Source organism: Passer montanus, unplaced genomic scaffold (genome assembly GCF_014805655.1).
Source record: "Passer montanus isolate IOZ18808 unplaced genomic scaffold, ASM1480565v1 scaffold65, whole genome shotgun sequence".
In the NCBI taxonomy this organism is placed as follows: domain Eukaryota; kingdom Metazoa; phylum Chordata; class Aves; order Passeriformes; family Passeridae; genus Passer; species Passer montanus.
The window spans coordinates 1374934-1390053 of NW_024371593.1; the positions used below are offsets into that span (position 1 = coordinate 1374934).

At 53.4% G+C, this 15120-nt stretch overlaps 2 protein-coding genes across 6 annotated transcripts; one reads left to right on the forward strand and one right to left on the reverse strand.

The window, feature by feature from the left end:
* Positions 1-860: 860 nt before the first annotated feature.
* Positions 861-6596, reverse strand: SYT8 (synaptotagmin 8). 5 transcript variants are annotated; one of them, XM_039728418.1, is made up of 9 exons: positions 5482-6596; positions 3873-3995; positions 3351-3508; positions 3127-3222; positions 2752-2919; positions 2390-2557; positions 2081-2198; positions 1564-1697; positions 861-1475 (listed from the first exon to the last, which is right to left on the reverse strand). In XM_039728418.1, the coding sequence occupies exons 2-9, from the start codon at positions 3976-3978 to the stop codon at positions 1242-1244; spliced, it is 1182 nt and encodes a 393-aa protein (XP_039584352.1). In that variant the 5' UTR covers positions 3979-3995; positions 5482-6596; the 3' UTR covers positions 861-1241. The 5 variants fall into 5 exon arrangements, with proteins under 5 accessions (XP_039584352.1, XP_039584349.1, XP_039584350.1 ...); XM_039728415.1 differs by having other exon boundaries at positions 2752-3222; XM_039728416.1 differs by lacking the exon at positions 5482-6596 and having other exon boundaries at positions 2752-3222; positions 3873-4661.
* Positions 6597-7399: 803 nt separating this feature from the next.
* Positions 7400-15120, forward strand: LOC120511414 (cytosolic 5'-nucleotidase 1A-like). The gene is made up of 7 exons (XM_039728419.1): positions 7400-7916; positions 9290-9348; positions 9999-10166; positions 10498-10627; positions 11121-11243; positions 12314-12492; positions 13014-15120. Exons 2-7 carry the CDS (start codon positions 9304-9306, stop codon positions 13314-13316), a joined length of 948 nt encoding a protein of 315 aa, XP_039584353.1. The 5' UTR covers positions 7400-7916; positions 9290-9303; the 3' UTR covers positions 13317-15120.

A 15120-nucleotide genomic window follows, 5' to 3' on the forward strand; every position in this document is an offset into this window, starting at 1 on the left:
GGCAATAGCTATTAGCACTGAGCCTGCAGCTCCCTGTGGTGAAAAATACTTTTTTCTTTGGGGCCAAAATTCCACAGCATGAGCCCAGATCTTGTGCTCTGCGGCTGCTTTGTAGCAGAAGGATTTTAGAACAGGAGCAATTCCCAGTGCAGGGAGTTTCCTCTTGCAGATGGCTCAGAAAAGCTGCTCTGGAGTCACCCCAAACTGCAGCATACTCAAGGGCATGTAGCAGCACCACTCCATGCCCTCATCCTTCTAGGAGAGATCTTTGCTTACGTAGCCCCAACACCAAGGCCCACAAAGCAGGGTGGGGCAGGACATGTGGCCACAAAAAACCTCCCAGATTAAACACGAAACCTGAAGTGACGTGAGGGCTGCAAGCCAGCCTTTACCAGGGTGGTATGATCACAGTGTGAAAGCAAGAGCCTCAGCCCCCTCCACCCTGGCAGGACCTCCAGGTGCCAGAGGTGCAAACCCTGCTGTGCCATTCCTGTAGGACCATGTGAGGTGAAAGGAGCTGACACTCCATCTTCACCCATGTGGGGCATGGGGATGGCCACTGGTGAGTCCCAGAGCTGAATCACATCTTAGTGTGCACAAATCATCATGGGCTGAGAACGGGCTAAGTGTGAAGCTCCATTGCTTCTCATTTAGCCTCTAGCCAGGACACAGAGCACACATTGCAGAGACACTAAAGAGCAAGTCCAACATCTCCAACACCTTCCCCATCCACCTGTATTCCTGCTCTCAAGCCTCTTACATTCTTCAGTATCTTGGTCTTGTTTAAAAGCCTTCACAGGAAACATGAAGCCTTTCCAAGAACACACTTCTTGCCAAGTTATTCACCACTAAAGAAACTTCCCACCCATGCCACCAGCACGTTAACCCTCTGCTTTATAAATATCAATGGACTCTGTTTTGCATGAGCCTGCAGCTCTGTGTATTTCCCCCCCCAGACCATGAGCAGTTGGGATGAGCTGGCTCCTGCACCCATGACATCCCCTCTAGCACCCTCTGCTCCATGTCCAGCCTTCCTCTGGGATGCCGAGCTGCCCTGTCCCAGGTGTAACACAGAGCACGAGCTGACCAGCAGCCAGATCATCTCTTGGCCAGAAGGAGTCCCAGTCCCCTCTTTGCTGACAATGAGCTGGGACCAACACGTCTCGAGCTTGCTGAGCAGAACCTTCTCACTCCTCCACAAGCCCACCATCCTGCTCCCGGGGTGGAGGAGGAGACCTCCACTATCTGGAGTGCAGGGGCAGCTTGAGGTGGGACTTGAGTCCCAGGGCTTTGTCCACCACCTCCGGGGGCTGCAGGATGTGCCACTGGGCGAGGGGCCGGCGTGGGTGGGACAGCATGTCGGACCAGTGCCGCAGCTGGTTCCCTGTGGCGCGGCAGCCCAGGAAGAGTTTGCCAATGGGCTCGTTCTTGGTCACTTTGTCATGATCCCAGACAGAGATGACCACGTCCACATTCTGTGGGGGACACAAGAAAGGGGGTCAGTGGGAAGAGGTCTGCTGCAGTGGGGACCTGCTCAGCCCTGGGCACTTCAGGGAAACCCACCTGGATCTGACTGAAAGGCACCTCAAAAACAAACACCTCGTTGAAGTAAGGGCTTAAAGTGTTTTTCTTCACACTTGTCCTTTTTTTCTTCCATTTCTTCCTGTTCAGTATGAGATGCACCTTGACAAAAGGATCTGAAGAGAGAAAAGGCACACCTGGCACATGTGACAGTTTTTGACTGAAGAACTCAGCCACAAAACTACTTTCCTGAGCCATTCCCAAGGAGACCATGGCATCCCACTTGTCACTCCCCATGGTGAGAAAGCCACCTCAGAGCTCACTTCCTCCTGCCAAGCTGCCTGTACAATCCAGCCACGACATCTCCTCCTGGGAGACACCTGCAGTACTGCCCAAAGCTGGAGTATCTGTGTTGAGAGTCAGCCAAGGGCTGAATATGGTGGTTGCAGCAGGAAGCAGATCTTAACACCAAGAGTTTTCAAGGCTTTGCAGCTCTTGGTGCCACCACTGAGGCCTGGGCAGGAGTAGGAAGGTCTGAGCACAAGCAGCCCCCACTGACCTGAAAGCCCATCAGAGTCCATCCGTTTCAGCTGCCTGGCTTCCAGGATGAGCACTGTCAGCTTGCCAGTGCTGGGGACGTAGCGCAGCGAGAAGCAGATCTCACCCAGATGCTCTTCCTGATGGAGAGATGCCAGTAATTAGCACCAGCAGAGGAGCCAGCTCACCTGAGGCTGGAGCACCAGGCTGGCCCCAGGTTTCCTGAATCTCCCCCACTCTCATGCTTGCCTCTAAGGGCTTGCTTCTTGGGGCAGTGGAAGCCAAGAAACAGCACATCCCTCCCAGCAGTTTCCCACCCACCAGGACCAACCTCCACTTTACTGGCCACCGCCAGGTCACTCCACTGCTCGATGACATGCTGCAGGTCAACACTGGCCAGGGGCAGCCGGACCTCACCAATGATGTCGTGCTTGGAAAAGCGGTTGAAGTCATAGACCTGCATCACCAGTGTGGATTCAGACACCTCAGCCTGGGGTACCTGCAGGGGAGGACCCAAAAGCCTGGACTCAGTCCTCAGTGGCAGCCCTGCCCCATGAGGGTATTCCTCTCTCACATTTCCCAGTCCTGATTGCACAACCATCTCCTAGTCTAGAGAGTTTTTTTGCTCAGGGAGCAGTGTCTATCCAACACTCTTGATGGGACCAAAAAACCATCATTGGCTTTGGTTTGTACCTGGAAAGTGAAGCTCTCATTGAAGATGGGGTTCAGGGTTTTGCGGTAAACCTTGGTCTCGTATCTCTTCTTCCTGTCGGACGTTAGGTAGACAATCACATATGGATCAGATGTGCCTCCGCTGTCCATGGCCTTCAGCTCAACTGCCCGCTTCACGCCCACCTTCAGCTGGAGAGGAGTGAGGCACAAGGTCACTGGCTGGAGAAGGAGGGGGCCAGGCAGCAGGGGGCTCAGTGGGAACTGAGTGAGGAACACCTTGACACCACACAGGCATGAGAGCCAGTGGGCTGCAGGCAGGTGGGAGAGGGCAGCAAAGAGGCACCAGGCAAGAGCATGGCTTTTTCCCTGCTGTGCCATGGCCATGAGCATCCCCACCTCCTGCACGCGGAAGTTGTACTCCAGGGAGTACTGCAGCTTTCCTCGCCGCTTCTGCTCTACTTCCCGCTCCAGGTCCTCCATCTCGGGCTGGACCTGTGGCAGAGAGCAGCACTCAGCTATGTCCCTGCCATGCCGTGCTCCCACCATCCTGGGGCTGGGCAGTGCAGCAGCAAACCCCTCGGGGAGGAGGGAGGTGGGATTGAGGGGAAGGCAGGACGCACAAGGTTGATTGTGGTGGGGTTGCTGACGGCGCACAAGCCAATTCTCTCCTTCTTCTTGGGCTTCCTCTTGGTGCAGCAGCACTTGATGATGCAGATGAGGAAGAGAAGGAGGAGGATGGCCCCTGCCACAGCCACAGTGATGAGTGCCCATTTGGGTACTGGTGCAATGTTCGGGGAGCAGAGTTGGATAAAAGAGTTAAAACCATGCAAAACATACAGAGTACATTTAAACCTCTTCTTGGTCCTTCAGCATTAAGGAGTTGTACTTTCAAAATTGCCCCTAGAATCCTTGACAGGCCCCAGTCAGGGAGACTGAGGCTGAAAACCATTCCCCAAATGGGTAGCAAAGATACCCTCTGCTTCTGAAGCAGTGTGGTACCATACTGCAATAATACCTCCCTGATGGAGTCTACTAGAAAATAGAATTTGAAGGGAGGGTGAAGTGAATACACAGCCTCAGAGTCCAGAAGCCCCACCAGGTAACACTGCCTGGGAGAGGAGGGCAGGAGATGCTGTACTCACACGGGATCCAGCTAAGCCAGCTGTCCAGGGAGCCCGGCCAAGCCGTGGTGGTGATGCTGGTGTGTGGGGAGGCTGTAGTCCTGCCTTTCCTGGCTGCCACTGCCATGGCTAATCTGCGGTGACCTGGGAACACAGGCAAAATTAACAGGGTGGGGATTTCCTCTCCGGTAGCACGTGTGCTGCCCGTAGCCCAGGGCTCTAATGAGAGCAAACACAATTAAAATATAGAGCTTAGGGTAAGTGATTAGAGCTTGGCCACATTGACAATGAGATATGAAATGGAGCGGGAGGGAGCTGCTGGCAGGGAGGGCTCTGCGCCAGCTGGCCCCTCCCATGAAGCCCCTTCTCCTTCATATCCTTGCAAGTCTGCCTGCTGAACGCAGAGAGATTGAGGGGTCCAGGGCATTATAAGAGGAATCACTTGGCTGCAGGGGACAAAAGCCAAGACCTGTTTTGTGCTGGCTCCTCCCCGCCCAGGCAGAGTGAGCTGAAGGGTTTGCTCAGCTCCAGGAAAGCCCCATCATCAGCTAACACCAATTTTTGGCTATTTCCCCTCCTGTCGCAGGGCTGAGGAGCAGTAAGGTTGGCTCCTGGGCTTGCAACAGGGCTGGTGGCAGTGCTGCCACCAGGCTGGGGCCACACTGGCTCGGAAACTTTCCGTGAGCTTGGCCTGTGCACATGGCAGTGCTGACACAGCCTGGGGGAAGGCTTCAGATTTAAAGCAGGATGGTTTTACAGCATTGCTTTCCCCATGGCAAAGCTCTTATTCCAGCATGAACACTTCCTCATAGCCAGATTCCTTTCGCGTCAGCAGCACAGGTGTGTCCGGAGATGTGCTGCACGGTGAGAGGCTCTGCAGGTAGGGCTGGCAGGTATGTGCCTGTGGCTGCCTGTGGCTGCCCAGCCTCCTGCCCTGTGTACCAGCGGGTCCCTGCTCAAGCAGCCAACTCCACCTCACTCTGCCTGCATCCTGACCATGCTCTGCCCATCCCAAGGTGCTCCTTGCATGGGGATCTTCCTGGGGAGGAGGAGACCACGTCTGCACTTCGCTGAGCCCACAAAACCAGCATGCACCCTTTCTTTTTCCAGCACTGTGCTTTGCTGCATGTGGGCATGGGGCTAGAGAGACATGGGAATTGCTGTCACCCCGTGGCTTCATTGCTGGGACTACGAGTGCAGGTTAAATGACTTGTCCAGGGCCACCTGGGACTTCTGTGTCATTGGACACCTGAAGCATCTCTCAGGTATTTTAGAGGTGCCAGACTGCAGCTTTGGAGTGAAGGGTGGACAGGACAGCACAGGTGAGCAGGCATCCACCCAGCACTCAATTAGGAGTGCCAGTACATTTTGCCTGCCACAAGCTGTGTCACATTAGTCTAACATTGACCCTACTTTAAAAAAAAAACCTTTACCCCAACCCCGAAGAATGAACTACGGCACCACTTTGGGAACAATGGGGACAGCCCCGCTGCAGTCTGGCACAGGAGGCAAAGTGTCAATGGGCAGTCTGCTGGGAGCATCAAGCATCCATGTTCCTGGAAAAGGGGCTGGGGGAGCCCTGACTCTCACTCCCACCCTGTGCTGACTGGGTCCCCAAATCCAGACTTACCGACAAGTATCCTTCCCAGCGTCAGCCTCCCCTCCCTGCCGCCCAGGCTCCAGTCAAGCCACCACGTGTGGCAGGGGCATGCTGTGGGCTGAGATGGGAGCCCAGCAGGCACACAGCTGAGGGTGCAGAAGGGATGGTGGCTGCACTGCACGGCCGAAACAGGAAAGTCTGCTTTGCCAGCTCAGGAGCCGGGTGGCCCCAGCAGCTCCGCTGGCCCCACCTCACCGCTGACCCAAGCAGCGTTCATGCAGGCGAAAAGCCAGCGGGGAACTCCCTGCTGGACCAGGAAGCAAAACCTGCCCTCCTGCCTGCAAGGAGCTGGAGGGCATTGCTCCCAGCTCTGAGAAATTTGCTTCTCCAAGTTATCCCTGCAGTGATGCTGGGCTGGACTGTGTGGCTGCAGGCACTCAGCACAAGGGAATGGACACTGTCAAGGGGATGGGTGCACGACTGCATGCATCCCTGGTGAGCTCTGCACTGGGGAAGGCCAGCTCCTTGGCCCGCAGGGCATGCACTGTGTGAGGGCCTGTAAAAAGTGTGTGTGGATGAACAAGAATGCTCTGCTACAACACAGCAAGGAGGACAGACAGGACAAGGGGATACTGCTTGGGTGGTTTCATCCTCCAGCGCCAACAGAAGCACCAGGCACACAGCCAGAAGCAATTTCACAGGTTTCCATTGCATTAAATTTATGCTTATAAACTTCCTCCCTTGCTGCCAATTCAGCAGAACCTACCTTTTTGCCACGTAAATTTGGGGTGGTGTCAGGAGCAGGGAGCCATACTACAAAACTGCCAGTGTCTAGTGGATGATGTAGTGATGAGAGGAGATGCCCCAGAAACCAGAGCTGTCCCAGCTCTGTCCCACCACCCTGACTCACCAGCCCTTCCAGATTTTCACATGGTCACCCAGGCATTGCCACAGCCCGTGCCTAGCCACAGGAGAGGGGCTACCCAAAAAACAGCCACACTCACAAGGGCCTTTCACTCCTGCTGCTCAGAAAAGCACCATCTCCAGGAGCAGGAGATGCAGGAATGATGCTGCAAGAATGATGATGCAGCAAACCTCTGGGGGAACTTTTTGCACTAAACTGGAAGTCTCAAGGAATGCACAAGAGAAATGCATTATGGGGATGGGGGAATAAGGAATATTAAAATCCTCCAGGGAAAGGGGGTCTGCATATGCACACTAAGAGCTGAGCATGTAAGTAGCCTTTTCAACAGGTTGTTTGCTAGAGACAGCTAAAAGAGAAGAGATTCAGATCTTAGGAAGAAATTCTTTACTTAGAGGGTAATGAGACACTGGAACACATCACCCAAAGAAGTTGTGGCCTCATCCCTGGAAGAGTTTAAGGCCAGATTGGACGGGGCCCTGAGCAAGCTGATCTGGTGCACGGCATCCCTGCCTATGGTGGAAGAGATTGAAACCAGATGGTCCTTAGGACCTTTCCAACCAAAATCACTCTATGATTCTTATGACCTCACTGAGACCAAGCTTCACAGTACCCTGATGCCTTCCCACATTTTGGGAGGAGATTTGGTGATCCTGGTGATAGCCTGATATCATGTGGGTGGACAACTGCTCAGCCTTAGTGCAGGTGAGTTTGGTCTCCATTTGGTCTCCAAAGTTGGGCAGGCTGCAACAGTGGACCTTGTTCCAGCAGTGGGGCAAGGGAAAAGCTGTAGGATGGTCCTGGGTCCCTGAGCCCCCCTCCCGTCATCCTCTTCCCCCCACATCCCTGACAGTCACACTCTTGGACAGAAAAGGGGTGTTGAACTATCCTGGCACTGTGAGCCCCACAGGGCTGGGTGCCACACAGCCTACCCAGAAAAGTAAAATCCTACCCCAAAATCAACCCTACTCAGGACAGCAAGTGAGACATGGCTTTCAGGGAAAAAAAAAAAAAAAGAGGGGGAAAGGGACCCTAGACCATTACAGTAAAATTGTGAACGTGCTGCACCCAGCCACGCTCTGCACCTGCCTTTGCTCCCTGCAAGCCACTCTGGACCAGGTACCCCCATTTTTTTCAGTCAAAAATACAGCCATTCAGGGGCTGGGAAATGAGAGGACTAGAGGCACGCTATAAATACTCCAGCTGCAGAAAAAAGCCATCACGGCTTGCAGACAGCGATCTGAGCCCAAGCGCCGAGCGGGCTCCGGCAGCAGGAACAGCGCCGGGCCCCCTGCCCAGGGTGGCCGCGGCCGTGCCCGAAGCCAGGCCCAGGTGCCCGCGATCCTGTGCGATGCCAGCTGGGAAATGCAGTCTGGCCGGGGCACGGCGCTGCCTACAAATCCCAGCGCTCCGGGGAGCGGAGCTGCGCCCATCCCGGCTCCCGCCTGCTTCCTGCGGCGCGGCAGGGGGAAATATAAACAGCGGCGCCGGGCAGCCGCGGGATGCTGCCGCTGGACGGGCCGGGAGCAGGGGCAGCGCTCGGGTGAGTGAGCGAGTGTGGGCTTCTCTCCGGCAGAACCCTGCCTGTGTGCAGGGGAAACATCTGCTACGGGACCAGCAGCACCCGCCGGGAATGTTTTCCTGGGGTCTCGCAGCGAGACGTGTGCCTGCGCGGATCCCTGTGTCTGGATGCGAACAGCGCTGCGGGTTATCGGGGCAGGGAGGTGGAAAGGAGAAGTCGAGCTTGGTTTGCAGTGCTTAGAAGAGCGAAGCAGAAATTAGAGGTGGGTTCTCCCACCAGGAAGGGCTGCTCAGCTCCGTTGCCTCCTTGGCATTTAACTTTGACTTTCAGAGAATACTTGGCTGAGATTATGTCAGAGGAAAGTTTCTGCCTGCGCTGGGCTGGTGTTTGCCATCCTCTCTGGAAGGAGACCCCTTCCAAGCATGGGACAGGGGGTGGAGGAAGCAGAGGGATGCTCAGCATCTCCTGGCTTTCCAGGCCCTGTCTGGGAGGAGACCCCTTCCCAGCATGGATGAGCCAGGGGGTGGAGGAAGCAGAGGGATGCTCAGCATCTCCTGGCTTTCCAGGTAGCCCTGGCTTTCTACTTTCTACTCCTGGGGCAGTCGGGGAGTGCACATGCAAGCTCTGAGCCCCCCATGGCAAGGCTGTGGCTCTCACGGCTGGCATCAGCCAAGTGTGTTGCCTACTGGCCCAGGCAACATTTTGCAGTCTCTGAACAATAAACATTAATTAAATAAAACTGGGGCACAAGGCAGGTCTCTGTGGACAGCCTGACTTGTCCTTTACACTGCATGTTGGCTTTGCTCTTTGCTTGCCCAGCCCCCCAGTGCAGTAACTGGGTAGGGCCTGACTGGCTCACAGGGCTGTGGAGGGGCAGACCAACCCCATTGCAGGGGTCTCAGCTTTATCCAAGCCCTCACCACACTCTTCTACTTACTCTGGACTTTTACAGCTGCAATTGAGCTGCTGATGCAGTGAACTCCTTCATTTGTAGATACAAATTCAACATTCAAGCTAAAGGGGCAAAAAAGACAAGGATGTGAACTAGAAACCTACCTGTAAGATCTAACCTACTGTGGCTTTTAAAGACAGCCTTATTTTGCTTGGAAAAGAGATCCACAACAGCTTTCAGCAGTTCTACACAGAGTGGAATAAAGTAAAAATAAAGAAGTGATCTGTGTTTGAAAAGCCATTTTTCCATCACATTTAGTTGGAACTATTAGAATAGTTTTTCTCGGAGCAAAGTGGCTGTCAACAGAAACAGGTTCATTTGGGCTGCTGTACTTAGTGTGTAGGGTGTTTCCTGTCTCCTTTCCATTCTTCCCCCTCTCAAGAATGACTATAGATTGACTACACTATAATCTTTCAGTTTAATTTTATATTTTCTTTTAAAGGCTGACAGCTGAAGATGGCAGACCTGGAAAGCACAGTCATAAACACCAATGTAAAACAGGTAAAAGGCTGTCCATTACAAAACACACATCCTGTATTTCCAAACCAAGTCTTGAAATAACACCACAGAAAAGAACACACCACAACCCAGAACTGTGGTGGCCTGAGTTGCTCATGCCTGGGTTTCAGCAGAAGTGGCTGCCCCAGGGCTGCTGGGCACCTGGTCCCAGTGAAGTCCATGTGATTTCCAGTTGCTCAGACTGGGCAGGTACATTTGCTCACACTTAAATTTTGGAGCAACCAGGGAGAAAGCAGCAGCTTCTCTACATACACAGAGACTTTGTTCAGCTGTCCAGAACAGACACAAAGAGTAGTACCACCAGTATATGCAGAGAAACTCAGCACAAACAGATGACTGTGGCTGTGCTGTCCCCACAAAGAACAAAATTATGGAGCAATCCCCTCTGTGTGAGCTGTCTTTGGATCATGTGCCACTTATCAGACAGGTTAGGGTTTCACAACTGCCAGCCCCATCCTTGGTGGCCTGAAGATGAAGACTGGGTGTGGTATCTCTGGCATCAGAAACCGTGACACAGGGGTGACACCTCCAGCACTCAACCCTACCACTCTGCTTGGTGCCCCCTGCTCACCCCACCTCCCTGAGCTCCTTCTCTGCTGTCTCCTGACTCCTCTTTCCTCCCTGTCCTGCAGAAGGACCCCAGCACAGCACTGGTCATTGCTGTGACCACCAGAGCCATCTTCAGCCTGGAGGAGGAGCACAAGCTCTACCTGGAGAAGGGCAAGGAGGAGTACACAAGGCACCAGCAGGCCAACCAGGACAAGCCCCTGCCACCAGGCACAGCCTTTGCCTTCATCCAGGTGAGCCCCACACCTGGCACGGGGAACATGCAGACACTCACAGGATGGGGTGAAAGCTCAGCTTTCCCAGCTTTAAGTCTCAACTCCCATCACGGGTGTAGTTACGCCTGTGCTGATCTCTTGGTCTCATTGCAGGGCACTGAGACCTGTGCTCCTGACCAGTCCATCTCCCCCTGGCTTTTCCAGGATGGTTGCTCTGTCTGGCTCTCCATAACATGCCAGCCTTTCCATAGCTGACAGATGCAGCACAAACCACTAACCTTAACTGAAAAAGAACCCCTGCAAAGGTACTGCAGTCATGCCTCTTTAAAAGAGTCCCATCTCCTCCCAGGCAGTGCAGTATGTTAACAAGAAGATCCTGGAGAGCAACCCAGCAGAGAGGGACCTCTTTGACATCGTGGTGCTCTCCAACAACAGCCCAGAGAGCGGCGTGCGCATCATCAACAGCGCCAAGCACTACGGTAAGGGGGACCCGTCCCTGGCAGTGCCTGATGCCCCTGGGAGGCTGCAGGGCAGATCAGGCACCACAGTGCATCATCAGTGGCAAACAGAGAGCCAGGGGATACAAGGGGAAGTGGGGAAGGGGTTCTCTTGGAGACCAGCTCCCCTCAGCCATATCTTTCACACCAAAAAGTCGCAGCATTTTGCACAGCCTCGAAATGTTAAGGCAGGTACTGAAAATAAAAAAACAGTTGTTTAAAAAAGCCACCCTAAATCTCAGAGTGCTGTCAGGAGGAATGCTCATTTAAGAGAGGGATGGAGGGAATATTTACCTGCACTCTGCAGTTTTATAGGAGCAAAAACAGGTCAAGAAGATGCAGCAAGAACACAGGCATTGGGAAATTCATTGTCCTGAGCTCTTGCAGAAAAGCACACTGAGACCTGGGGAGGGAGTGAGGGGCTGTGAGGAGGATGTTGCTCCATAAGACTTCACTCACATCCCTTGTCCTGAAGGCCTGGAGATCTCCAAGTTCTGCTTTGTCAGTGATGAGGACTCCACACAGTACCTGAAGTCCCACGGTGTCAAGCTGTTCCTCTCAGCTGACAGGACAGATGTCTGCAATGCCCTCCGGAGAGGTACATTCTCCCCTCCATCCCACGTCCCCAAACCCACCACACTTTTTCCAAGCAGCTCAGTACCAAGAGACAACACCAGAGCCTGTGATTTCACAGGGACAAGGGGTGGATGGCACACTGATTACCACTACAGTCCTGAACAATTCAATCTCCTCTTCTGTCCTTACCAGTAGCCTGCAAACACACCAGGCTTGCTCAGATGACCTCACAAGTCACTGAGTGCATTATGCATCAATCTGAACACAGCTCTGCCATGGGTTGGTCATTCCCTGCCTGACATTTAAGCCTTTCTAACCAAAAGTGCAATTCCATTCATCAATGAGAGTTTATCAGTGATTCCCAGGACTTTGTGAGGATGCCACAGAAATTTACTGTCTTGGTACATGCAGAGTTACCATGTGCTCAGTAAGCACATGTCTGACCTCAGTGAGATGAAGTGCAGTCTCCCCAACTCCTCTAATGGGGTTAATCACCTTCTTATTAATTGACTTGGGTATGAGCACATCAATTTGCCACCATCCTTCAAGGTCAGGAGCAAGCCATCTGCAACCTGGACTTTCCTTCACTACACAGCACATTCTTGGAACCTCCTTGAAAGAATCATTGCCCTGACAAGTGTCTCCCATCTGGGAGCCTGGGTCCACATATGAGGGTGGGCAGGGAGCAGCTTGTAAGAAGAGACTGTAATTAAGCCAATTACCACAATCAATGAAGATGCCAGCCTGTATTATTCACACAACAGTGTGCTAAATCTGGGCATTAAAGATTGAGGCTTGGCAGTGTGAGCAAGCACCAGGAGGAGGGGTGCTTATGTCTTGACAGCCACCCACCATCTCTTACCACACTTCAGTATCTCTCCAGACCTCAGTTTCTGATCAGCAGCACTTTCTCAGGGGATAACACAGCCAGGGAAAGGCTGGGCTGACTCCCCCAGAAATCTCCCTGACTTGGAGGCCCTGGCATGGTGATGTGGGACAGGGCTGCAGCAGATGCATGGGGAGCAGCTGGCCATGCATGAGCTGCCCCAGGGAGGGCTGTCTCTCCTGACCCCACCTTGCTGTGCCTCACAGGGGTCTCAGCGGCGCTCGTCTTCCAGCAAGAGGTGCAGGCCCGCAGCACTCCACTCCGCGTGGTGTTTGACGGGGATGCCGTCCTCTTCTCCGACGAGACAGACCAGATCTTCCAGGAGCAGGGCCTGGAGGGGGCAGTGCAGTACGAGCGGGCGATGGAGGCCGTCCCCATAGGAGAGGTGAGCATGCCACCTCGCTTCCATGGGCACCCACAGGCTCTGCCATCTCTTCTGCTAGGGCTTTGGCATGAACAGTCACAAAAGCAGAAATCCTTACAGAGTCCCTATGTATCCAGTACTCAGTCCCTGGTGTGGGCCTGATCTGGAGTCTCACTGGAAATGGATCTGTTACCTCCTGTAAATAAGCGCTAAATATCTAGGATTGTGGCTGATCCCAACACCACCTTTTGTAGGCTGTGCCCTCTTGCTGCCCCTACAGGCCTCAGACCCAGAGGCACTGCTGGCTGGGATGTACCTTGCTGGTCACTTTGGGATTAGGATGAGCACCACAAGGCTCACCTTCCTCCCAGGAACTGCAGTGCACAGCCCCAGTCCCAGCATTGCCCGGTCCTGGAGCCCACAGGCATTGTGTGCTCTGCCGAGCCCTGACAAAGCCTGCGAGAGGAACGAGTGGCTTATACAGGCAGAGTAGGTGTTTCCTTATTTCCCACACACCCCCACCTGTCTTGCTGTCCTTCCAGGGTCCCCTGAAGGCTTTTGCCATGCACCTTGGGAAGATGCGTAAGAAGTTTGGCCAGGAAGAGTCCCCCATCCGCACCTACCTGGTGACGGCGCGCAGCGGCCGGGACATGGGCGTCCGAGCCATCAAGACGCTCCGGGAATGGGGTCTGCCCATCGACGAGGCTTTCTTCATGGATGGAGCGCCCAAAGGCCCCATCCTCGCCCAGATCCAGCCTCACATTTTCTTTGATGATGGGCTTCATAACATCCAAGGGGCCCAGAACGTGGGGGTACCCTCCGCCTGGGTCCCTTCCTGCTGCTGATGGGCTGCAGGCCAGCAGTCCTCCCTCCCAGCAACAGTTGGAGGCAAAACTTCTGGGGGAGAAGGAAAGATCTCCTAATGTGCAGCAAGCAAATCTCAGGGAAAGGGGACGAGAGCATGGACTCCCATGCAAAGCTTGATGCATATTTCTGCTCCTGATAAGAGGTTCTCTACGTCTTAGGACAAAGCCAAAAGACACAACTGCCCCACTATGGGAGGACACCTTTGCTGTGACACTGAGGACTACACCAACCTGCCATGTAGGACCTGGGGACATCTCTCAAAGAAATTAGTGAGGCTAATGCCTCACACACAAGCTGAAAGAAGCAAGAAAAAAAGTGCTAGTTTTGGCTGTGCTCAGACAGTCTCCAAGATTGAGCAACACAGGAAGGACATCAGCCTGTTGAGCGGAGTCCAGAGGAGGCAGACCAAGATGATTAAAGGGATAGAGCACCTCTCCTGTGAGGAAAGGCTGAGAGAATTGGGATTGCTCAGCCTGGAAAAGAGAAGGCTTGAGGGTAACCTAACTGCGGCCTTCCAGGACCTGAAGGGAACCTACAGGAAAGATGTAGAGGGATTATTTACAAAAGCATGTAGTGACAGGACAATGGGGAATGGCTTCAAACTGAACAAAGGCAGGTTTACATCAGATATTACGAAGAAATTCTTTTCTGAGAGGGTGATGAGGCACTGAAATAGGTTGCCCAGGGAAGCTGTGGATGCCCCATCCCTGGGAGTGTTAAAGGTCATGTTGGATAGAGCTCTGAGTAACCTGGTCTAGTGAAAGGTGTCCCTGCTCACACCAGGGTGGCTGAAACTGGATCATCTTTAAGGTCTCTTCCAACCCAAACCATTCTATAATTCTATTATTCTATGATTTATTCCCATCTGCCTAAAGGGAGCCCTCAAGACCCTGCCTCACTGGACACACTCATCTTGGTTTCCTGAGGAGCCTGATGTAATAGTGAGTGCTTCAGGAAGCTCCAGCCTAACTCAGAAGAGGGAGAAAGACTTCAAAACTGTAAAGGACCTACAAACCTTTTAGAAATGGGTGAATGGGTTGAAGAAAGAAAGCCCAAGCTATTCCTCCTCATAAAAGAGATTATAGCACAAGACAGCTTTCCTTAGACATGCATACTGCTCAGAGTGATTTTAGGAGACAGACCTGTGGGACACAGCTCCTGGAGCTGCAAGACAGGGACAAGGCCACAACCCAGCACTGAGGTCCCACCAGGAGAGGGCACTGGAGATAGGCTGCCTGCAGCACAAGCCATGGAGGGGCCTGGGCTGCAGACCAGCACGACAGGGGCTGGGGCAGGACTGGGAACTGTGGCCAGCCTTGAAATGGATCTCCAGAGCCGTGGGTGGAGGGCAGGGGTGGGGGTCTCAGGAGCAACTGCTCCTTGCACATGGGGTACTTGGGTGTGCTTGGTTCCCTGCCTGACATCACACCACACCCCGAACAGGGACGCCTCTCCTCTGGACTCCATTCTTAATTTTCCTGGGGAACAAGGAACCTGCAAGGTTCACCTGCAGATTTCTTTCCCCAGGGCTGGATGTGAATTGCCACTAGAGGCCACTGTGCTGCCTGGGGACACGGCACCTCAAATCCCTGCCGGCTGTCCAGAAACACCTCCTAAAAAAACAAACTGGCTGCTCAGGCAGCAGCAGGATTATGGACAAGGAGATAAAGATGATGCTGACTTTTTTTAATCACAATGTAATCAGAAAATAATTATTTTTAAAGGCTTCATAAGTGTTGCTCTCACCAAAGCTTATTTCCTCCCCAATAAATAAATAAACAA